Here is a 24820-nt window from a genome sequence, read left to right on the forward strand (position 1 = left end):
TATTATAAGTTCATATTACGATTGATTTATTTCTTTGAACTTGACCGCCATCCATACATCACCCCCAACATAAACCTATCACCTAATTTGTTTTCACTTTAAATGCACTCGAAACAAAGCAGTTATTGCTGATATTCACAATAGGTTTGTTTGGAATTACGCTTTTCTTCTTCGTACATGAAAAACATATGCTTCGTGCGTATTGCTTCCAGAATGATACAACCCAACATAATCAATAGTGTATATGCTTGTATTTCAATGCTATACCCTGGGTGGATTGATTTGGCACTTAAAAGGCTGGCGTGCGTTTATTTTTACCAATGTCCACCTGATGTGAGAGATTGCACGATTGTCGTCCGACAAATTGGCGTTTAATAATTACACCTAGACTAAAAAAGTTTGGGTTCGGTCGTATTAAAGTGATGCGATAACGTGACCCTCTTTGAACACAATAATTTTGACGCACATTGGCTACGCAAATACGCCACGGCAATCAAAGTTGATGGGCGGAATTACGTGTTCCCCAAAAGTATACTGAGCACAAGTGATCGTTACTCTAAGCGGTTTTATAATCACACGGAAAAAGAAGAGGGTCTCTCACACTTCTGACGCAGTAGAAACTCTTCAAAACAAACAACAGAACGTAAAAGGACAAATTTAACATTAACTTTGAAGGTCTTCTGTGTCGTTGACCTGGCACCAATTTCAAATCGTAAAGTACAATACAATACGCATTATTCAAAAATTGCGTTTCATTTATTTCGACCACTATAAACGTATATGGCGTGGTATTTATTTACATATATTACAGTCATTTTTATTCCTGTACAATATATTTGGGGATTTTTTAAATCGACCCAAGTATTAATATTTTTGTTTGTAGTCGGTTTATATTTTCTCATCTTACAAACACTAATAATGAAACTGTGTGTAGTATATATGTCACAGAAGACATTTCAGCGAGAACCGCTGGACGATGACAGGTTTTAACAACATGTTGACAGCTCTTGAGGCAAACGATCGAGCGCTTTGCAGTGCGCGGACACATATTCTTGTGACAAATTGTTAAAACGTCACCAGCGTATTCACTCAAACTTCAACATTGCGTGTATTACGTATGTGCGTCTTAAGTGTTCCCTCAAACACAATAGGCAATTTCAACCATGAGGACAGACCCATCAACGGTTACTTTAACAAATTGAAATAAAGGACTGCACGTTTCACTCTGCAGTACGTAGCTATGCTAAATAACCGCCTCAGAGCATGCATGGGCTAAGCTATTAGGATGAATATATTAGGAGAGCGAGAGTTAGACAACCGTTAACAGTTCTCTGTTTTTGAAAGGTGCATGCTACCACATGATGTTACCTCGAAAGGAATTGCCATATAAGTGTTTAAGGACTGTGTATAAGGAAGCATTTTTCCCGACAAAGTTATACGGATAGCCATTTACCAACTATTACGGGTTATAATGGGTTGTGAATTTCCGTTGGAAGACTTTTCATTCAACAATAAAAAGTTCCAACGAGAAAGACAAGAACGTTTATGTTGATAAAGACTATAAATGTTAAAACGTTCAACTTGTTATATAAGCTCTAACGTATAGTTATTTCATTCCAATGTATTCGTAAACCCAGGATGCTGCATTGACCTGGCAGCTTTCGAGCAAGTATCCTCGCATTGACAGACGCTCAGGTCCCACGAAAGGTGTGCTTGCATTGTATTCCTGACATCTGAGCAGAATATCAGATAAAAAGGTTTCCCATCAGCATCATACCACAACACACGACTCGTTTCTGGTCTTGATTGCTTGCTTCACCTCCTCCACGTTGTAATACGTGGGGCCAACTCCACCTTCGTATAAAACAGTCTCGTTGTAAAGAACGTACAAGCGGATTGCACCAACGCCATACATCGTGCTCGCCTCGTTCTTCATCGAGTCAGCGAACATTCGTATTGGCGAGTGCTTGCAATACGCTGAGGAGAATTGTTGGGCTGCGTTGAGACGATCCTCCAAGCTTTGGTGCTTAGATATTTCAACTTCGTCCTGTCAAAAGATATAGCACCCTTTCAGACACCATTACACACACATATGGGTAAGTTTATAAACGAATGATGGGGGGAGGGGGGTGAACCATGCATCCAAGGGTGCCGGGCCCAGCGTTAAATCGACACAAGTTCCCTCGACAAGGAACTTGATTCAAGAAGATCCGTAGCACGTAAAGTGTTCCGTTTCCACGTCGATCATGCAGGAAAACATGTTTGTTGTATATAGACAGAAAAACATGCACTTGAAAAAACATGCGGGAGTATTTTATTATACTTTCCATTCCGAGCGATACCCTGAAGAGATTATATATGGTTCATGGATTCACCGTGTATGTAGATATTATATATACGGCTCGATAATTTCGTTCGTAAAACGTCGCCCTTTAGAAAAACATTCACATTACCCGGGGCATTTTTATATTAACAAATTAACATGCGACATCGAAGTAAAAACTCAATCTTGTTCACGAAATGCATGCATATCATAATGTCACAGCGTTTAACTGCCAGAGAACACACCACTCAAACAGATCAAGTTGAGTCGTAAGCAGCCCTCCTTAAAAAAAAAACACGATTGAAAGTCAGTCTTACCTTAAACGCCCAACCGTCAGAAGGATGAGCTTCGTCGATGTAGATCACTGAAAACTCGGCGACTTGGTGGAACTCTTCTGCCAATGCTTGCAGCTCTGTGAATCTTCGGCGAAACACTGGACAAGTGTAACTCCCAAAGGCAAGCACTTGCAGTTTCTGCACGTCCAGCGCTTTGGATAAATGCTTCTCTTCGCCCGTGTTTGGATCGACAAGCGTTGGGTCCGGTGCCTTCTGACCATACGAGGCGGATTTCTTCATGTCCAAAACGTACACCTCCCAAAGCGCCTTCATCATCTCGCGTGTAAACAGCGCATTGCGGAAGATCTCTTCGGGCAAAACCATTCCGGCTGCATTCTCCATAATGCTCGAGGTAATCCGTTGCGCGTAGGATAAACGCAGGATTGTATTCCCGATCACGAAAATGCAACAGAGCTGCAGAAACAAGAGGAACTCGCGAAGCTTTTGAATCACAATCGAATTAACTGCCATGGTGCATGTATATTCGAGATCTACTCAAAGTCACTATGTTCCTTATATCGTTAAGCAGTCTACGAGCAAATCTTTGCTTCGCTTTTTATGACAACTTCACTCTTGAAGACTCTTTGAACCGAAGTGCTTACAGCAAAGAATTTTAGCACTTCTCTTGATAACTGGCCTTTTACTTGGAGTTTGAGAGTCCTCCTTTGTATATTATTATTGGACACTTTTGTGTTATAACCTTAATTGTCGCCTTCGTGAGTGTAACCTTTCACTCAATTGTAAACCTCTTTTATTTCAGTATCTACGACAAAGTTAATGGTAATTATTACCGTTAATGTAGACCTGTGCACGAACTGCTTTTGAATCAGGATAGAATTTAGCCTCAAAATGGCTTGCAATCCGCTTAACAGTGAACTCGGCAGAGCAAAAGGTCTTCGGGTTTCACGTAATCTCGAGTGTTCTGTTTATCTTCTTATAGCGAATGCTTGTATGTCCTCTGGAATTTCGCGATAAGGCAGGAGTTCGAAGAACTGTAACGACTTTGGGGCGATGGAAATCTCTTCGGAGATGGAAACTGTTCAAGTCGCTCCAAGTATCGACTCAGCAACGGCGCAACGTGGAAGGGTTTTCTATCGGAATTTACAAATCCACTTGCGAACATGCAATCCAAGCCAGGGTGCCCAGTGGATATATGTATAAACGCGTCTTTAACAAGGATCTCGTGAGTTCTCAGTTGAACAGGATGCGTTTAATCACGCTATATTTGTCGTCTCACGCGAATACGAGATAGCGTCGGAATCTTGTGGCAACACGTGCGCCGCTCGTATCTTAGAGTAATTTGCGGGTATGTCAAGTCCCGAACGAGATAGCTGGAAAAAATACACACAACAAGAGTAAATCAGCTTACCTGCGTGTGTAGAATTCGTCAGGGGATTAATATCGCACGATTCTACTTCAATGATGACTCAATTGATTTGGTCCGATATCAATACGTCCGATGCATGCATAAATGCGTGTGAATGCGTGCATGATTCATACATGCATATTCTCCGGGACTGTTTTCAAAACCTTTCCCGTGAAAAGTATGAAATCTACGGGCGAAAAGCTAGCGCAAATCGTCGCGTTTTTTTTGCAAATCCTATTTATAGATATCGCGAATCGTATGCATGCATGGCATTTCTGATATGATGCTCGTGTGCTGGTATTTGTTTTAAACCGTTTTTACCGAGTGACACCGAATCTATTCTCAACTACTCGTTCGTTCTCATCGCATTTCATCGGGAGGGTTTGGTGACGTGTAACTAAAGAGTGGTACCGCAAATTTTCATCGAAACGGAGGGCAAGGGGAGCAGGGCTGCATGCATGGCCCTTTCAACTCAAAAATCACAAGTTTAATTTCAACATGCTAGCTATATTTATATATTCGCAGAAATTCAATTTGAATTGAAATTTGAAGCCCAAGTATTCACCTACATATTATGAGCTATATTTTGCGTTGCAGACGCCAGCCTTTGCAAAACATATACCCGCGATATTAAAACTGTAATAACGTAGGTGGATTCTTAAATAGCACTGCAAGGTCGTCATAAGCACTCTCCTCGGTTAACGAAGAGAACTTTGAGATACTCTTTGTTCGAAAGTTAGGCAAAGTTTATCATTACCTATATATCACTGCGCTATATATATACACAACTAGTTCTGGAATGTATGTCTCAGGCTTGCATGCACACTGGAAATAGCCCTACCAAATCAAAATCGCTATAAAAATCTTCAAATATATACTATCTACTATGAGTTCATGCCTTTGAAATACTTACCAAACGACGAGCCAAAGAAATAGGTTAGCGTGACCCAACCGCTGTTTATAAGTCTTGATTGCTCTCTGGCCCTGTAATATTTACACACGCACGAATGTCTCACGATTTAAAGCGCCGTGAAAATTGTTTGAAAATCAGTGGGGGGCGGGGGAAAGTAATTAGGTCGTCATACACGTTTTGAGCAGAAAATACCGAGAGATATACTGCAAAATTAAGGCATTTTGAGATATTATATATACTTACCTGGTTTGAAATTGTGTCCAATTCAGCACAGATCGAGTTTATTTTAACTGATACGTTAGTAAAATCTTTCCCAGCAATGGTCTACACACTTGGATTCCGGCTCGTGTGCAAGGATCTTTAAGATGTCAAGTGGTGTTTTTATTGTTCGTTAATCATAATCGTTCGTTTCTACCGCAGTGTCACGCAAGCGCTCTGGCTCATAACAACACGGCAGCGATGGATTGACCTTGCAGCCTACGATATAGTTAAAGTGTCTGCGCACGAGCCTGCTAGAACGTCAGAAATACACGAAAAACACTTGTATTCACACATTTCTAATATTGAATATGGTGGTTATTGCTATAAAGGAAGTCTAAAATACGATATATTAAAACTGCATGACCAAATTCTATAGAATATAATATAAACACGTTCTGAAATATACAACGACTGTAGTTAAAAGGCGGGAATATGGGATGAAATGAATTGTAAGGTTATACATAAATATATACCACATATAATATGCCATCAACATGTAGATAAACAAATATATATTGGATTTTCACATAGAAGACTAATTGGCGGGGGACATGGGCAACACTTAATAACATTGAAAAAAAAAAAAACGGAGATTCTTTTGACCTTAAGGCCCGTTATCTACCCTATCAAAGTCTCTGTGACAGATGGGTAAAGTCTGCACCTTACCGCTTCAAAAAATTGCTATGAACGTCTTAGGAGACTAAGTATAATTAAGACACAGATTAAAGGTGCATGTCTTTTTCATCAAAATAGATTTGCTGAATTTCTTCAATTCCTCTCAGACATGGTTTACAAGTTTGCAACGAAACAACATTTTTAACGAAATTTTAAGTGGGAAATGGCGCGACAAAAATCGTGACCATGCACGGAAATCTGAAGAATAGGAAATAGGGCCACAAATCGTCATAGTGAACGTTATTTCGATCAATACAATTAATGATGGGAATTTGAATGAAAATTCTTGTGCATTTACGCCGGTATGACGCATTTGGGTCATGTTTAAAAGAGATTTTTCTTGTAAGAGATTCTTCAGGACCTGCCGTGCAGTCTGTACTAAAATGACCTGCGTGCGGAACTAACGACGCATATCTCCTCCGTCGAGAAACGAGGCCACAGGATGGCGTGATATTTTGCCACCGTTTGTGTAAGACAGAAACCTGACTACGGCACAAGGACTACAAGTAGTGATGTACATTGTAAAACGGATATAAAGACAAGCATGTGCACGCATATTTAACCTCCAAGTGCTTAAAGATATTACATGCATCACCTATACATACATGCATGCGATCACCCCTGTTGCAACCAGACACGCTGATTCCTGTCCTATATAATTGTACTTGAAATATTGTTGCGAAAAGATCGAAAGCTGAACAGTTTTATAGTAGAAGTTAAATAAATACCAAGGTTTACGATGAACGCGACATCGATCGAATTACCAGTGCATGGTGCGCACGCATATATTGCATTTTATCCGCAGCGCAAAAGATTCGTAAGAATTGATGGATGCAAAATGATTTGAAATAATAGTTTCGAAATTGTGTTCACTTCATGCGTCGACACGGACAAACGAAGGCTCGCTGGTTTTCCTTGAGAAAACACATCCGTTGGTTATTATTATTATTCTTTCTTATTATTATTCTTTCTATAAATTCAAGCTTAAATTTCGTGAGTTTACAAAGTTTGCTCGTCGATTAAAAAAGGTGAACTTTGAGAGTAGTTTGATCATCAGTCTGCTGAATGTATAGCAGCTTTACCAGCTTTATTACGCTTGAGAGAACTTTGCGTTTGCGTGATGTGTTTTGCAAAACACGCTTCCTAAGACCTCCGCCTTATAATTATCTTGAAGCATGCGTCGCCTGTAAATGATTTAATTGCTGGTTATCACAGTGTCTACGACGCGTTTTCGAATCGCCCAGCCTTTGTTTCACATCAGAGCGTATACATTATTTCGTCAGTAGTTCGTCTCTAGAACAATTTTTTACCACAAAACAAGCGCGCAAATTACTCTCGATTTTACTTGTTTTCTGAAGCTTCCTGAATTTGATCCAGGCAGTAACGGTGATTAAGTGTGCAATGGTTTGGCATAGCTAGACCATTAAAACAGTTCTGCCGGTATAGACTGAGAAGTGTGGAGTGATCAGACGTAGACTATGATCATGATAGAACCTTTATTTACACACGCTAACATTGTCAGTTAAAACTGCTTTTCACAATGGGCGTGCTGAACAGCTAATAAAAATTGGAGATAAGGCATAAATTGAAAGCATTTGAATAGAAAAATATACACAAATAGTGATATATACTCTTTCACAAAGATTATGTGTGTTCGTGTCATGGTATAGCAACGAGATAGCGACACTTAGGTCGGAAGTTCTAAATCGGGGCTATGCCTGTAGTTATCAACGAAGTATCTCATATTGTTTGGTTATGATAAGGGAATTGAACTAGAGCAGTCAAGAAGACCATGGTTATATGTACTTCGTTTTTGAAAGTATACGTAAATCATTCGAGACACCCGCAAATATGAAGCAATTGCTAGGGTCCCCATTAACTGGCAGCGTTCCGTGTTGCTGGTGAAAAAAATCGTCTGGCTTTTGACAGGATGAAATAATATATGCCGCATTTTGTCATACACCGCAATGAGAGTGGTCAACGCCGTGCTAAGAAGTAAATTAATAAGACACTGTCTGTGCATGAGTAGTCTTGAGCTGCGACTGTCAGTAACTTTTCACTGGCAAGTAAAATCGTCTAGCGTTTGACTGGGAGAAAAAATTAAAAGTTCAACGTGTTGGCGCCTTGAGGATAAACATCTGCGGCAAACAATATAATCTATCAAATATCTTTGTGAATATTGCTTTTGTGCTCGAAATAGCACGAATGGAGATGCTTGCGCATTTTGAAGCATTTTTTACAATTCGCGTTTAGAAAATCACTTCTGAATTCGACCAATATCCTTTGCCCGACGGGTAGCCGACAGAAAGTTGTACATTTTTATATTGTACACATCCGTATTTGGCTGAACAGCAACCACAGGGCCAAATACAACACGCGTCCCTCAATATTGACAGGAAGAAACCGGAGAACGCATGCAAGCTTGGCAAAGTTGTAATTCCGGATTTGTTACGAGCAAATACGAGCACATTGATAACAGAGTTGGCCCGAGTTTTTGTAAATAAAAGTTGTATTTATCTAAAGATGAGATATTCTCCCCGAATTGAAAAATATCGTGCATTTTGTTTTGCCACATGAATTCCTTAGAGATATCTATCTGTGCTCGAGAGCAACTCAAATGATAATAAAACGAAGCTATTACGAAAACGCCGGACATTCGTGATGGATTTGTTTACAATACAGATCGTATCGTAAATTCCTTAACGTATACAACCGTCAAACATTATTAGATTATCCTAATCTTAGAAGTGCTTCGACTTCCGAATGACTACATGATATATTCGCAAGAAACCATGCAGATAATAGGTTTTTGGGGGTATTCGCGCGCAGCGCAGCTGGTGAAATGTAGCTTTCATCGAGAAATGTATATTTTCTGAAACGAGCCTATTCAGAGCAGCCACGAGCTATTTATTATATCTCATTTTGCTAATGATTGCTTTGATGTGTGCGCGCGTCTGATTCCAAAGTGTCTGCGTATTTTGTCCGCATATTTCGTGTGTCTTTAGCACTCCCCATAATGCATGAGAAAATTACAGTTCTTGGCAAAATCATGCGTGAAATATATTTCGCTTGCGTCGATGGAGAATATGTTAATTTATATAGCGGCAAGTGCACAATTGAATAAGAGATATTGCGTGGAAAGCTGATTTCTTACTCTGACCATGAAAAATTTGCCTAAAAAATTAAGAACTTTGATGTTTACCCACACGATTATCTCGCGTGCGTGGTTACGACCGTGGTCATGGAATGAGTTATATATTTTTCACTAGGATTAGAAACTTTGCCAAAGACACTGGACACGATGAATATCTGCCACAGGGATATCTTTTACATTGTTAACATTTCAACCAGTTTTTAGTGTTTCACAGACAGTCAGACACCGCATTTACAAATCCTTACAAATCCGCATGATATATGTTTACAGATCGCATGCAGATATACCTCGTGTCTTAAATAATCATTGTATAGCAACCATTTATTGTGTTTGCGCCAAGTGATTGTGCATGTAATCAATATACCTCAGATTAATGGTCTTCTAATTAAAAGCGTGCAGACAGAAAACCTGTGTGTATTTCGAAACCCACGCTCCTCACGGAGCCGTGCATGGCATGAAGCATCGCGTGACTGTCAATCGTTTCCCGCCATGGACGCGCGTATTTCCAAACGCATGTCACGCAAGCACGCGAAATATTTCGAAGATCGGAAAAGATCCATCAAGACGACGCCATAAACAGTTACGCCACCACGCACCACGGCCTGAAGGTCACCAGGTAGTTTATCATTGTCAAAGTGACTTTTATTGTGCTTTTTTAAATCAGACGTTAAGTGATCACTCGCCATCCCATTTCTCGGCAAGATTTATTATTTTTTCTCCCACTAATTATGTCCCAGACAGGGAGCTTTTCGACCAAGGTCAAGACGCTTTTCATTGCATCAATCTAAGCAGTCTTAATTGTTTAAATCATTTGCGGTATTATAGCTTTTGAAGATTTTCAAACGATATTCACTCAAATATATATCGTAAATTACTTTCTTGCAATATCACAGGCATTACCGAGATGGACAGTGCACTAAACACGCGTTCTATCAATCATAGTCCCAACAAACCTTATTCACAAAACTTTATTTATATAAAATGCATTGCATCGCCTGAAGACTCGTTTACTGTACAGCTATCCTGAACTTTATACGCAAGATACTTAACGAATTTCAATTCTACTATATGTGTTTTTAAACAATTGTCACCGTTTATCAGAATATGTATATATACAGATACAGCCCCAACGGGGAGAGGCTATAGGAAAGGAACAATATAGCAACACCTCCTAAGTTCTATACCAGAGGCAATGCTTCAAAAAATGAAACCGATTATCGATATTATCCAGAGACGATACAGAGTTCACCAAAAAATTGAAAGCGATTTACCACGAAAAAATGTCACGTTTCATAAAAAAAAATCTCGGCCACCTCAGGGCCGAATAAAGTGCATATCCCGCTGTAATCGGTCAGGGGAAGGCTTCAATTTCATACAATTGTCTTCTTGGCCCTTATTTTGGTGCGACTATTGACATAAAACTTAATTGCACCAAAAACTGGGCTTGGTTGTATGAAGACAACAGCATGTGTAAAAATTTGCATATAATGCGTCGCAGTGACAAATCGCACTACGGACTGCTTTTGATCTAAACAGGAAGATCAGAAACAACCACATTATGGAATCGTTAACGGCTGAGATATTTCAGCCATTTCAGTTGTCTTTTTTCAGTTTATCAGAACGAGCGCAGCTTTACGATATTTAGTCTTTTTTATCTTTTCCGAACAGTTCTGTATCGCAATGAACATAATTTCCGAATAGTACCCCCCGTGCAACTTTCGTCGGTGCATCACCCCCCGTGCAATTCACTTAAACGCATTAAACGCACCCCCCCCCTGCGCGTGCAATTCACCCTTAGTGTATGTTTAGTAGCTACTTTATAAGTTGTCATACGTAACTTGCTTGTTTCATGAAACTACTCCATTTCCTCGCTCGGCATTTTCATCAGCTTCGAAAGTTTCTCCTGGAAGCAAACAAGAAGAATAAATAACGGACGGGGAGAACGCACGCCGTTCCCAAGGGCCTTTCCTCAGTGGGGCTGAGAGGTTCTGGCTGAAGAGACCTGTGGTAATTTTGACGGGGGTTTAGAGAAGGAAACTTCACAAGATTGACCTCGCCCATGCAGAAGTGTGCTCATTCGTTCCTGGATCAGTCTGCGAGATTTTAGCAGGTCACCTGAGAGGTGAGAAGGTAAGCGAGTGAAAAGAAAAACTATTTCCCTGCCATCATCAAGGACAATTCATTGACTAAACTTCGGCGAGACCTCAACAGCTTGGCGCGACTTTAGCAACTCGGCAAGCCAGATTTCGGCAATGACGTGTCGTGAAAAATGGTATAACATTGTTAGCGGAGCCATGCAGTGCTATGGATTTAGCTCTACCTGCAGAAGTCGTATGTTTTGCTGAGCCACGCTGTCGTTAACAACCTCGACCTCCTGATCGCCCATGGATAATTTCCCATCCATATTTAGCTGCATGACCTAGGAAAAGAACCATTATCATCGCCTATGAACACGAGACACATTGAATTCATAACATGCACACGTCTTCGCAAACAGTTTGCACGAAGCTACGCTTTTTGCAAGCGGTGGAAATGCTGTCAAAAATCACATTATGTCAACAACATGTTTAAGTCTTCTCGCTCACCTTTCCACCAGTTAGAGGGATTATGATCTGTGGAGCAGACACTCCAGTAACGGGCTTAGAATTATTATAGTTCAGCGGCGAGCCGGCCAATGACATCACGCTATATGAAACATCATCGATATAAATATTTCAATATTTGAAAATCATTTCAAGTTCACAAGCACTTTTTTACCGGTATCAAAACTCAAAAGATGATACAAACCTTTCACCCGCTTTAGGTTCTCTTGCTGTCTTAGGAATTGGTAACCTATAGAAAAAAATTTAGGCAAAATTAAAACGGGTCAATTCCATGCATGCGGTTTCCAAAGCAGGATGATTTATTTGAGGCAAATTTATAAGCCAATTGCATATTGAAAATGGTTCTGAGACACATTTAAATCGAAAAAACCAACTGAGAAAACATTAATTTTGTAAAAAAGTTAAGTTTTTCACTCCAGGGAGAACTGCATATATGTTTTTACATAATAAGAACCACAGTTGTGATTTTGAACAAAGTTTGAAATTTGAAAATCACATCACTAATAATATATGGGTTCGAACCTACAGCCTGAGCTTATTGCGGTTCAATGTTCCTCAAACACCTTTCAATATATCTTACCACACTGTCTGACGAATGTCTTAAAAAATATCTTTATTCTACCAACCTGGGGTCAAACTTAGGTGTGACAAACATGGAATGGTTTATGACGCTGAGAGTGCTGGTGCTTGTCATAGGCGTAACCTCGTTGTTGAACGAGGCTGATTTTGCTTGAAGACGGCGACTTGGAAGAGGAAGGAAAACAGAAGAATAAGTAAATTTTGACTATGGTTAATGGCTAGTCAGATTCGTGTACTTTGAAGGTAACTAACAAGATAACTAACAAGATAACTAACAAGGTAACTAACAAGGTAACTAACAAGGTAACTAACAAGGTAACTACTTAAAGAATGTACTAGCCAAGTTATAATGCTCACAGGGTAGAAATCCATATCTATTCGGGGAATACAAAGGTGTGAAAAAATGCTGCAATTTTGAGAAAGTCAGTTTACCTGGTTCGAGTTGCAGTTGGCGGTGCCGAATTCTCTGGTTTCAACTGTGAAGAAGGGATAGTATAATAACATTGTTAGAACAGCTTGTTGTAAATAAATCACAACTCTGAAATCAAACCTTCCTGAAAACCTGAAATCAAATCACTCCTTCTCTTTGAAATCAAACTACAATATATATGGTAGGTACTATATATGTATATATATATATATAATATTATATATATATATATATATATATATTAGGAGAGGATGGTACTCGGGAAAGGGAATGGGCCGCGGGTTCAAATCCTGCCGTGGTCAAGTAGAATTTTCTGCTTGCCATGGCGGGCTGCCACTCGGTGTCATCCTACTACAAATCATATATATATATATATATTAATATAATATATATATAATATATATATATATATATATATATATATATATATATATATATATATATATATGTATATATATATATTATATACACTTGATGGAGTCTTTTTACGAGATACCTTTTTTTTGCGAGTTGATTTACCAGCTGTTTGAACATTGCTTGCTGTCATGTTTAAGGACTGTGTCTGATTCAAAAATCATTCAGTTTAATTTCAAAATATAAGAAGAAGAGAAACAAGGTGCTCACAAATACACAAACCTGGTCTGAAATTGAACCTAAAAAAACAGAGAAAAAAACGATCAGTTATTTGAAAATTTCCTGCTAAAAAGCAACATTGACAGGTTAAAGTTGTTGTGGTTGATGTAAATGATAAAAGTCTCACCTGAAACATTGTTTGATACGTTTGGCAAAGGTGGTCTGAAAAAGTGAAGAAAATGAATCAAGATTATGCAGACTGCTTATTCTCAAATCAGCTTTACTTTTGTTGTGAACTCTCTACATATAAATTTTCAAAGTTACCACAAGTTAAGAGGCTTCAAAAAACTGGCAAAGGTTTACCTTGTCTTTAAGAGAGGGGGGGTAATAGATCAATCTATGTTAAAAAGTGAAGTGATATATTCACCTGCTATTTTTTGATGCACCCAAAATGGTTCTTGGGTTGTTCGCCATTTCATTCAAACTTGCATGAACCTTGGGAAGAGAAATGAAACATTCACTTTTTTACGCAGGATTCAGCTTAATTGCAAAGAAGAATCATGCCACAGATGAACTTGATTTCTAATACATATTATGAAAAATCATCTGTCTCGTCAATACCTCAGTATTCACAATTAAATCAACACTTCCTCCTCTTCCTAAACAAGAATTTCAAGTTATCATTAGTTGAGACCCAGTTGATTTCTTTAACCTAGATTTTATTAGTTTATTTGACACAGATTGCATATTTACTGCATGTATACAATTCTCGGGTTACAATGAATGTTCCAAGGGACATTTATCCTCCATAATTTTTAGGTACTGTATGTAGTCAGATTATTTCATCTTCACTTGATAAGAACAACAAGAACTAAATGGAAACCAGGCTTAAGGGATATTCTAATTCCACTGAAATAGAACTCACTGAGAAACTCCTCCATTGGCATGTCTTTGACCCACTACAAATGATAAAGAAAGATGTAAAGTCAGTGTTATCAAGAATGCTGCTTTCTTCAGAAATCACAAATGATCACAATCGAACTGACCTTGACTAAACCAACTACACCATTTCTATAGCAATTTGCAATAAGTCCTCTCATGGTTTGAATAGACTTTCTCATCTTGTCTATTTTACATGCAACTATAAAGAAATGAAATTTAAAGAGCACCATCATTCATTGATCACATAAAAGGCTATACTGTATCTGCTAACAATACAATGTATGTATTCCATTGTGCTATTAAAACTACTCCAATTTCACCATACCTTGAAGCTTGTAATCTATGATGTAGTTATCCAACTTGCTTTTTTGTTCCTCATTACTAATCGATGTGTTGAAATCTCCTTCGGGTAACTTTGGCCTATTATCTCGTTTGGTTTTCGCCTGTCTCGTCCCCGCACGCTTCTTCCTTGCAGGCATAATGCTTTCAATGCTAGAAGTTTCCTTTCTACGCTAAAATCCTATCGAAAAAACGACGAAAATTGGTAGGTTTTTTGTTTCAAATTTTATAAACAAATTTCAAATCTAAACCGACATAAAAAATATTTCGATTTTCGCGCGTGGCGCAGCCCGCAAGCAGGTTATCACAAAGCATTAAGGGATAGCTTTTACACATTTTGCCCACATTTTTGTGTTTGCTTTTTATTTTTTCTACACTAACAAAAAAAATTGAAAAAAGTACTCATCACAGGGGTTAGGGGTATGTTTGTCTTAACAGCGTATCAAATATATTGTAGTAATGATAATCTAAATAAAGAGATATTCAGGTTTATTTTGAACAACCTTTTTCAAAATGGCCGCTCTAAAATTCGCGATGCTTTCCTGCAGCGTTCGTGTGACGTGTAGTACACGCGGGATTGCAATATGGCCTCCGGTGGATGGAAAGTACAGTTTTGGAAGCCAGGTCGGGAAAGAGAATTTCTTTCGGTTTTTAGCGGTGCTTGTCTTGTTTGACGTGTATTTGGTTCCACTTCTAGGTGCCGAGGCCCCTGGCTCTTCAATTCAGTTAGAACGTACAGGGAAGGAGGGGGAAGGGGCAGGCTTGGTTGCTTTCAGCCCTGGCGTAACGTCTTCTATCGCAAGACAGAGGCAAAGGTTACCTGTGTATAAAGTATGTTGGTATTTCAAATTAATTAACATAATCCGCTTTCCCAGAGCACAGAGAACCCACTTCAATGTTTGCAGTTTTTCACAAATCAATGCTAACCCCCAGGTGGAGAGGGCTAGGGAAGCAAAAACCTTTTTCAAATTGCAAACATAAAGAAACTAATTGAGAAATGTCAAAGGAATCCATTTTATATCCAGAAAACCTGATTCTCTAATTGTAATGTAACTCTATTGTTGATTTCACTAAATCCATGTCCTCTACCCACTCCCCCCCAACACAATGTAAAGTTGGACCTCTTGTACTCCAGCATCGTACCAACATCTTGTACCTGGTCGAAAAATATCAGACGGTCATCATTGTTGGTGAAACTGGCTGTGGAAAATCAACTCAGGTAATGGTATAGTTGTGTGATGTTCAACCTTATTCATCTCACAACCACAGTTCACTGGCAAGTAAAATGATCTGGCATTAGACAGAGTGAAGTACTGAAGAAGGTGCATGGTGTAGGAGCATACCTGATGAAAAAAGTTGCAGGGATTAAATAAAATTGAATGAGATTGATAAGATGGATAAAGTTAGTGTGGATAATGATGATATAAAATTAAGATTGAGATTTGAGTGAGAAATCAGGAGTTGGTGGAGGAGGACTGTTGAAGAGCAATGAGGAACAGTAGTGACAGTCAGGTAGATGAATTAAACTAGTATTGAAAAATATTCTTGATTTGTAGATCCCACAGGTAAGCCATCTACAACTGACTGCCTGCCTGCTTGGTTGGGAAGAAAACTGAAAATTTGGAAACGAAGCATTTTCATATATAATGAAGAACAACAAATTATTATCTATTTTGTGATTTTCAAATTATCAATCCAACTGTATCCCTCATTATCTCTCACGTATTGTACGTTTTCCCCATTCTCACTGCAGTATTTACATGAAAGTGGTTTGGCCGCAAACGGTAAAGTGATTGGCGTCACTCAACCCAGACGCGTGGCCGCAACAACGGTAAAGAATCCACATCTTGTGTAATATCTTCAGCGAAAACCATCTTAAATACGGTTTAAAGTAATCTAGAATGGTTTAATAGATAAAGTTTAAAAGTTTAAGGTCGCATTAATTTCTTTGCTAAAATAGTTTTAACAACAGCTTTTCCACAGTAGGGCAAAAAAGGAAAAAAAAACAGTCACAAATGTGTGAGATCTTCTACTAATTGTTTTGATTTGCGTCGCGTAAAAATCTGGCTTTTTAGGTCGCTATGCGTGTAGCTGAGGAAAAGGGAAGTATGATTGGTCAAGAGGTTGGTTATCGGATTCGTTTCGACGACTGCACAGACCCACAAAGAACAGCCATCAAGGTAAAAAAAATAACTGAAAAAATCACTTCACACTAGCTCCTAAGAATCGGGGATCCATTGTAATATTTTCCGATAGGCAAAGGGTGTTGCGCACTAGTGACCTCAGACAAAGGGAATCCCAGATTCTTAGGACAAGTGTAAATCAGGCTTTAAAATGTGGGATGAGTTGGTAATGCAACATTTGATGTTTCTATGCAATAGTTTGTCACTGACGGGATGTTGATACGAGAAATGATGGCAGACCCGTTGTTGTCCAAGTACAGTGTGGTAATGTTAGATGAAGTACACGAACGGACGCTGTACACTGACGTCATACTTGGTTTGTTAAAAAAGGTGAGATTACTGTAGGTCGGCACTCAATGTTTCTTCTGTCTTGAGATAAATGTTTATATTCATGTTTCCTCGTAGATTCAAAAGAAGAGAGGGGACCTGAAGCTCATCGTGGCGTCTGCTACCATGGACGCGGAGGTATTCACGCAGGCTGGGACCCCTGGGTTCTAATCATGCTACTGACCGATGGACCAGCGCAAACCTCCTTTATTGGAAAACTTGAAAGATGAATTCAGTTAACAGTATAGAGATCGGAGCATCTTCCGCGCATTTGCTTTTCTCAGTCACCGATCTCTATAAAGTAGCTGAATGTAACCCTTTACAATAATTTCCCTTATATTCTTCAATGGTATAGATGTTTCAAGATTTCTTCAACACGAACATCACGAAGGACAGAAGGTGGGTTATGATCTGAAAGGTAATGATCTTCCCCGATTGAAATGTGAACAATTTCAACACTTTCACTGGAACCCTTTATGAGAGACAACAACAATTGATGGAGATTGAAAAGTTGTCTCTCTTGACATGTGAACAATTTCACTCTCAGAGAGACAACTTTTCGATCTCGATCAATTGTTGTTTCTCATAAACGCACCAAATGCGTTTCTTGAACACTTCTCCAAGTGCATGCTCAGAAAATCATCTTGAATTGATCAAATATTTCAGCAAAGATACGGCGGCAATTCTATCCGTGGAAGGCAGGACGTTCCCGACTGATATCTATTACGCTTTAAGGTACAACTGTGGAACAAAACTCGCAATGCCATCGTTGTAAATGGGTAAAAATACCTATGACACACAGCCCGTTCTTTTTTCAGTCCCGTGCCAGACTATATCAAAGCAAGCGTGGACGCCGTCATTGGAATTCACGTGGAAGAAGATCCTGGGGACATCTTGGTCTTCTTAACTGGACAGGTAAGATTTCATGTGATTATTTGTGGCGAGTTTTGCTGCAATTCCGAGCAGAATTTCAGCGTCTTTTCCGACCCTCTTTCAGGATGAAGTTGAAAACGCAGTCTCCATGATAATGTGAGTAAAGTTGTTTCCATTCCTGGATGCCAAACTGTTTGTGTTTAGTTGTTTATTAAAACCCTGCAAGAAAAAAAGAACATTCAGGATTGCTAAGAGCCTTTCTCATTTTCAACAATAAACAGCTCGTTTATTTTTTAGTGAAAGAGCACGGGCTCTGCCAAAAGGACATGGATTTTTAAAAGTTTTACCAATATACAGCGGACTGCCGTTTTCAGAGCAGGTAGAGAAGCTCTATCACCACTTCTCGTTCATCGTTTCTCAATTTTCGCTGAAGTTTCTGTAACCAAACCTCTAATATCATTTTCAACAGATGCGAATCTTCGAACGCTCGTCAGCAAAGGAACGCAAAGTAATGTTTGGATTGTGTAATAAATAGCTACGACGACGGTTGTGAAAAAACGTTGTACTTTTGAATTACTTTCGATAACACTCCACTTGTCGAATTGTGACTATATCAGATTAAAAACATACAGCAGAACACCCAAATCGGAACCTTTGCACAATGGCTAGTCGATTGCATATGTAAGGCGGAATGGACCTGCTGTATATGTCATATACTGGGACTCTTTCTTCGTGTGAACACAGAAATTATTGATTTATTTTAGGTAGTTGTGGCGACAAATATCGCTGAAACCTCTATCACGATTGATGGTATTGTTTATGGTAAGGTTTTTTGAACGAGGACTGCTGTTACTTGCACTCAATTTCAAATCGTTCACTGGGTTAAAAACACCTTTTTACCATAATTCATCTCTAGTTGTTGACTGTGGTTTTGTAAAGATCAAAGCATATTCAGCCGAGACTGGACTCGGTAAGTAGCGAGAATAATGATCACGCATCTTGATATATCATATCATGATTCATTCATCGATCGTCCAATGATATCTCTATCGATTATATCAACTATTGGTTATATCGGTCATGTGAAATAATCGCTATTGATAATCTTATTGATTATAGAATCGCTGGTCGTTGTCCCAGTATCACAAGCATCCGCTGACCAGAGAGCGGGGAGGGCGGGTCGCGTTCGATCAGGTTTGTCAAGCTTCACACAGAAAACTTTTGTTGTGAAAAATTTGTTCACAGTTTTGCTAACCGAATTCCTTTCTTCCAGGAAAAACGTACAGATTATATACGGGTGAGCTTTGAGGATATCTCAGTACTCCACACTGAAATTTATGGTGTCCAAGCTCGCGCATCAACTTTCCTGGGGATGACCACATCATGCTTTTAACATTCCAAAATTCTCGTCATTTTTTTTCCAGAGGATGATTTTCATAATCTTTCTCCATCGACGGTTCCGGAGATGCAGAGGTTGGTTCACAAGAAGCGAGAGTGTGGGAAGGGTGTGAGGATGCCCCTCCGACCCGCTCGCTCCAAACACGAGTTCTTTTCTTTTAAAATGGTACTCGCACAGGACATAGAGCTAAGCGTAAACGGCTGCCGTTATTTTGTGCTTTCAATTTAGAACAAATCTTGCGCCGGTCATTCTTCAACTCAAATCAATGGGGATTGATAATGTCTTGCGGTTCGACTTCCTGGCGGTATGTAGTTTGGACGGCAGTAAAGGAACCTAAAGAACGGTATTTATCATACCATTGTGTCTGATTTCTGAGGATCCCCCTCTTTATCTTCCCAGAGGCCTCCAGCAGAGCACATGATAAGAGCCCTGGAACTACTCTATGCTTTGGAAGGTGAGAACGAAGTAGTAATGATTAATTTAATCCTTCTGACACGCCCAGCGCTGTTCTTCCGAAGTATAAGCGAATGGCGCCTTATTACTATGATAGTCCAGGCTATTGATTGTCTTCAAGCTCGACGCTTTCACTCCACGAACGGTTTTTTTTTGTAATTTCTCCCAAAGCGTTGGACGATGATGGTCGTTTGACCAGCCCGTGCGGCGTCAATATGGCTGAGTTTCCACTGGAACCGATGCTGGCTAAAATGCTCTTAGAATCAGGTACCTTTGAGAAAATCAGGCCAGACAATGACACGCGCAAGTGTATTGCCTTCGTGGCCTTTTTTTGTAACTATCCAGGTTTGATCTGAAATTAATACTGTTGGCTAAGACTATTGATCTGTTATAAAATTATTTACCCGACTGAATGGAGTTTTTATATTTAGGTGAATTTGGATGTTCTGAAGAGATCCTATCCATCGCCGCCATGCTTCAGATTAAGAATGTCTTCGTCACCCCATCGAACGAGAAGAAAGCCGCAGTAAGTTCGTATTATCACCAGAAAACATTGCTTTTCATCAGTTAAGGAGGGCAGAAGCGAAAGTTTGTATGAGAGTTTTACCAACTCTTATGTCCTGGTAAAATGAGCTAGGATGACAGTTGATGAAAGTTAGCAAGCGAGAGTTTGTATGAGAGTTTCATCAACTCTTCTGTCCTGGTTAAACCAGGATGAGAGTTGGTGAAAGTTAGCAAGCGAGAGTTTGTATGAGAGTTTCATCAACTCTTATGTCCTGGTCAAACGAGGATGAGAGTTGGTGAGAGTTAGCAAGCGAGAGTTTGTATGAGAGTTTTATCAACTCTTATGTCCTGGTCAAACGAGGATGAGAGTTGGTGAGAGTTAGCAAGCGAGAGTTTGTATGAGAGTTTCATCAACTCTTATGTCCTGGTCAAACGAGGATGACAGTTGGTGAGAGTTAGCAAGCGAGAGTTTGTATGAGAGTTTTATCAACTCTTATGTCCTGGTCAAACGAGGATGAGAGTTGGTGAGAGTTAGCAAGCGAGAGTTTGTATGAGAGTTTCATCAACTCTTATGTCCTGGTCAAACGAGGATGACAGTTGGTGGGGGTTATCAAGCGAGAGTTTGTATGAGAGTTTCATCAACTCTTATGCCCTGGTCAAACGAGGATGACAGTTGGTGAGGGTTATCAAGCGAGAGTTTGTATGAGAGTGATATGTCTTGTCCGACGAGGATGCATGAGAGTTGATGAATTGTCCAATTCCTTCATATAGGCCAGAGCGAAACTTAGGTTTTCTGTATACGAAGGAGACCATTTGACTTTGTTGAATGTTTATCAAAGTTTCCTAAAGGTAAAGTGTCTCAAAGACATCACACAACTTATATCCTTTTGGTAGGCAATTGGATGTCGCTTTTTTATCTCATTATATAGTTCAAGAAAAGTTCCAAATGGTGCCATGAGAATTTCTTAAACTACAAAGGTTTAAAAACATATTTTTTTACAATTCGCTGGATAACTTTTTAGAATTAGGCCAATTTTGATTCTTTGCAATCGTTCCAGGACTCTGTCATGCTGTGAGAATTCGAGAACAACTCAAAAATCTTGTAAAATCGTTTGGCGTTGCGATTCAGTCGGCGGATGGTGGGTAAAGTTTCATTCAACACTTGCTAAAGCAGCTCGCAATTATATATTCTAGTGTTTCAATTCTGCCTGGTTTTATAAAATGGCAATGCGCTCAGATGTGTCTTACATCAACACTTTCACTCTGTTTATTGCCGAAGATTTTATTTGTCGAATGAGGTAGAGAACTATCGATGATGTGTCTGAGATGTTTCTACTTGTCATAGACGACCCGACGCCAATCCGTCGCTGCATCGTGAAGGGGTTCTTCGCTAATGCAGCCAGATTACATCCGGATGGAGTATTCAGGTGAGATAAGAATACAAACATGTTCATTTCGTCGCATGCATCATTTTCCATTCGAAGTAAGTATTGATGAAGTCCTCGAAATCATGAAGCGCTTGTAACTCCATGAATTGTTAAAGTATTGAATCCTCAAACTGTTTGCTGTTCTTGCTTACTACTTCCTTGAATTCCCAAAAACGTGGCTTTGAAAGTTTCTAAAGAGTGCTTGAATCAAGTCTACCTTTGTCATCGTATTTCTCGTTTACAGGAGCGTCCGTGAGAACCATGCTCTTCATATTCACCCAACCTCTGTCCTTTACACTGAAAAGCCACCAGAATGGTAAGCCCAAAGTCAAAGAAAGACCGTTTTATCCTAACCTCTCTCTCTCTCTCTCTCTGACAAAGTCTCATTGTTACCTTTCACTCCAAGGGTTGTTTACCACGAGATATTACAAACATCGAAAGAATACATGAGAGATGTCACAGTTGTGAGTTATTAAAAACGACTGTAATTTTTTTTTTCGCAGTAATAAGTCAGATACCATTATTTTACTTTGTGAAGAAGACTGGATTCTTTCTCATCTTTTTTTTCAGATTGATTCATCTTGGTTGTACGAACTTGCTCCACATTACTATGAGTATGGCACGGTATGTCTTGAACCAGAAGCATCACGATCATTGTACAATTTGGTGGTACCATAATGTGATATATTAAAGCTCAATAATTTGTTTTCAACCATTTTACAGGCGAGAGAGTTGGCTGCCAAAAGAGCAAAACTCTCAGATTAAGAAAGGCAGCAGAAAAGAAGTGAAAACTGTCCAGAGCCTGTCTCACTTATGACCGATCTAACATTGACACCAATCCAAGATTTCCGCATCAAACAAGAAATTCCATTCAGTTGAGGAAAGTCAAGGAGAGACGAAGAGACCTTTTAGAATCGAAATTCGAAAACATCCACCTTTGTAAATAGAAACTTTACCATTAAAAAATGCAAACACCAAAACCCTAGTCCATTCATTTTTCCTTCAAGTATCCTTCATAAATGTCTCTGAATTCTTGTAACTACCAGGTAAAAAGGAAGTGCTTTTCAAAGTTTGTGTAGCAGGATTAGATTACAACTCATTTTGATAAATACGACTCTATTGTTGATAAAGCCTATTTTGAAGGAAGGAAGAATAAATATTCCCTAAATTATAAGTATGAACTTACTTTGTCCATGGTGTTAAATACGTCATCCACTTGATTGAAAGCGTGTGGAGTGTTTATGTTGTTACGAACAGCGAAACCTGCTCCAGAATGCCTGTGAAAAATATAAAGATGGATTGGGATATTGTTAGCAAAGTAAAATATGGAGAAATGTGAATTGATGATTGATGTTATAATCATAAATGTGTGATACATTGTGATCATAAATGGTCTGAAAACCAATGCATTCTTGGCTAATTCTAAATTTGAGGACATTGAATCAGATCTGATGGTTTTACCTTCAACTTGGTACAGTGATGAATTGTCTTTCCATTTTCTCATCAAGGACTTAAAATACTCTTCATCCCTGTACCTGATGTTGTTCACCAAATCTTTTTTCTGTTCATATCTTAGCAGGTCAAAGAACGTAAACTATATATTTGACAGCCACTAGACATTCAATATGACCAACTTGTTATGAATGGTATGCTAGCTGGTCATTCATTATCAATTGGAAGTTATAACCAGATAAGGGAATGATGCAAGCATAAGCCAGCAATCATTTCAAGGATACAGATTGTTGTACCATCTGGAAATGTCTATTATCCATTCCAACATCAATGTGTATGGAGGACATGTTGGACTGCCTGATGCTAGTTCTTCAATATCAACTCTGTCTGGAAAAATCCATTCAATGTTCAGCTTATTGGTGTATTGTTAACACATTTGAGCATACAACACATGACCAAGCATGCAGGCAAGCCTTTGTGATAAAATATAACACTTACCTGAACACTCTGAATAAACTTGAACTGCTGAATTTCGAACTTTCTGTAAGTCATCTTTCAACCTTTCAAACGATCTTCTGTGATAGTCAAAATATGAAATATTTAAATTGAGTATATTTTGAGGTTACCTCAAAGGGAGATAAGAATAGGGATGTGGAAAAACAACTCTATGTACCATACCAGTAGATAGAGAAACTGGCTGGTTTGGTATAGAGAGGGCTCATTTCTTGGGTAAGGGGTGGAGAAAGGTAAAGGTATCATCTAGCCTAGGAGATTAATAGAAGGTAGAATGTAGATTGGTTACCTTCATGGTTATGAGGTTGAGGTGAAGAGCAGGGGTGTAAGAAAGAAACAGTAGAGTGTCAGGGGGAGCCTATTGTGGGGCAGGGGGGTGTTTGTTATCAAAAAGTCTGGGGGGGTGTAATTTTTTAGTAAGTAGTTTTCATATTAGTTTCAACGTACTTAATGAACAGTCGGATTACTTACAGTAATTCACGTAATCGTTTCATCTTTCCTTCCATGGCTTTCATAATTTTAAACACAACACGTGACTTCAGGTCAGGAAATTCATCTCTCAATTCGTGCTCGTAACCCCCCTGCTCACAGCACTGTAACTGCTCGCTGAGATTCAACAATGATTCGACGATTTCATTTGAACGTTGCTGTGTTTCTTGCCACTCTTTAACCGTCGTTTGAACGACTTTAAAACCATTTTGCAATACCTTTATGATTTCATCCATTTTGGACACTGACCTATAAATAAAAGTCGATGACTTTGAAATGTTTTGAAAGAGGAAAATATATTTGAAAAAATATAGAAGAACAAGGGTTATATTGTGCAGTTTGACACTCTCGTTCGAGCTGCCCGGTTAGCTCAGTTGGTAGAGCATCAGACTTTTAATCTGAGGGCCAGGGGTTCGAGTCCCCTATCGGGCTAGTTCCAATTTTTACTTTATTTTTCCCTTTTTTTATTAAAAATCAACTTTTACCTACTTCACACTTGCCATAACCAGAGATACTAAGGGAAAAATATACATTTGAAAAATATAACTTCATTTTCACTAAATAGTTTAAATATTTTTAGACAAACTGAGAGAGCCCGCACGACCCGATTACGATTTTTTTTTTACCGATCTTACCGATCGAACGTCGCGTGCGTCGGATCTGATTGGCTAATCCGGCAATTAGCGTGACGTCACAGTGAAGACTGA

The 24820-nt window shown here is 39.1% G+C and overlaps 4 protein-coding genes and 1 non-coding gene across 6 annotated transcripts; 2 read left to right on the forward strand and 3 right to left on the reverse strand.

Annotated features, from left to right (window-relative positions):
* Window positions 1-753: 753 nt before the first annotated feature.
* On the reverse strand, window positions 754-6745 carry LOC114516843 (type II iodothyronine deiodinase-like). The gene is made up of 3 exons (XM_028536430.1): window positions 4938-6745; window positions 2641-3989; window positions 754-2047 (listed from the first exon to the last, which is right to left on the reverse strand). The coding sequence occupies exons 2-3, from the start codon at window positions 3127-3129 to the stop codon at window positions 1772-1774; spliced, it is 765 nt and encodes a 254-aa protein (XP_028392231.1). The 5' UTR covers window positions 3130-3989; window positions 4938-6745; the 3' UTR covers window positions 754-1771.
* Window positions 6746-9981: 3236 nt separating this feature from the next.
* On the reverse strand, window positions 9982-14751 carry LOC114516869 (borealin-like). Its single transcript, XM_028536462.1, has 14 exons — window positions 14480-14751; window positions 14259-14353; window positions 14138-14171; window positions 13834-13871; window positions 13640-13707; window positions 13400-13434; window positions 13276-13292; window positions 13136-13201; window positions 12642-12685; window positions 12257-12373; window positions 11815-11859; window positions 11613-11712; window positions 11348-11446; window positions 9982-10930 (listed from the first exon to the last, which is right to left on the reverse strand). The coding sequence occupies exons 1-14, from the start codon at window positions 14631-14633 to the stop codon at window positions 10883-10885; spliced, it is 960 nt and encodes a 319-aa protein (XP_028392263.1). The 5' UTR covers window positions 14634-14751; the 3' UTR covers window positions 9982-10882.
* A 320-nt stretch (window positions 14752-15071) lies between these two features.
* LOC114516680 (probable ATP-dependent RNA helicase DHX35) lies at window positions 15072-22654 on the forward strand. The gene is made up of 31 exons (XM_028536220.1): window positions 15072-15117; window positions 15191-15324; window positions 15629-15712; window positions 16050-16058; window positions 16247-16324; window positions 16569-16673; window positions 16875-17006; window positions 17082-17141; window positions 17359-17402; window positions 17670-17738; window positions 17822-17918; window positions 18001-18032; window positions 18174-18255; window positions 18346-18384; window positions 18641-18698; window positions 18793-18846; window positions 18996-19070; window positions 19150-19173; window positions 19301-19349; window positions 19504-19579; window positions 19675-19729; window positions 19900-19995; window positions 20160-20254; window positions 21004-21081; window positions 21162-21210; window positions 21291-21371; window positions 21578-21659; window positions 21904-21975; window positions 22066-22123; window positions 22230-22283; window positions 22383-22654. Exons 1-31 carry the CDS (start codon window positions 15078-15080, stop codon window positions 22422-22424), a joined length of 2103 nt encoding a protein of 700 aa, XP_028392021.1. The 5' UTR covers window positions 15072-15077; the 3' UTR covers window positions 22425-22654.
* Window positions 17913-24620, reverse strand: LOC114516682. Of its 2 annotated transcripts, none has more exons than XM_028536221.1 (7): window positions 24599-24620; window positions 24096-24362; window positions 23610-23686; window positions 23396-23498; window positions 23121-23230; window positions 22846-22936; window positions 17913-18095 (listed from the first exon to the last, which is right to left on the reverse strand). In XM_028536221.1, exons 2-6 carry the CDS (start codon window positions 24347-24349, stop codon window positions 22899-22901), a joined length of 582 nt encoding a protein of 193 aa, XP_028392022.1. In that variant the 5' UTR covers window positions 24350-24362; window positions 24599-24620; the 3' UTR covers window positions 17913-18095; window positions 22846-22898. The 2 variants fall into 2 exon arrangements, with proteins under 2 accessions (XP_028392022.1, XP_028392023.1); XM_028536222.1 differs by lacking the exon at window positions 17913-18095 and adding an exon at window positions 22618-22698.
* On the forward strand, window positions 24473-24545 carry Trnak-uuu. The gene has a single exon. It is a non-coding gene; the product is annotated as a tRNA-Lys (tRNA).
* Window positions 24621-24820: the final 200 nt, after the last annotated feature.

The sequence above is a fragment of the Dendronephthya gigantea genome, unplaced genomic scaffold (genome assembly GCF_004324835.1).
Source record: "Dendronephthya gigantea isolate DGI-Jeju-01 unplaced genomic scaffold, DenGig_1.0 000006F, whole genome shotgun sequence".
Lineage (NCBI taxonomy): Eukaryota > Metazoa > Cnidaria > Anthozoa > Malacalcyonacea > Nephtheidae > Dendronephthya > Dendronephthya gigantea.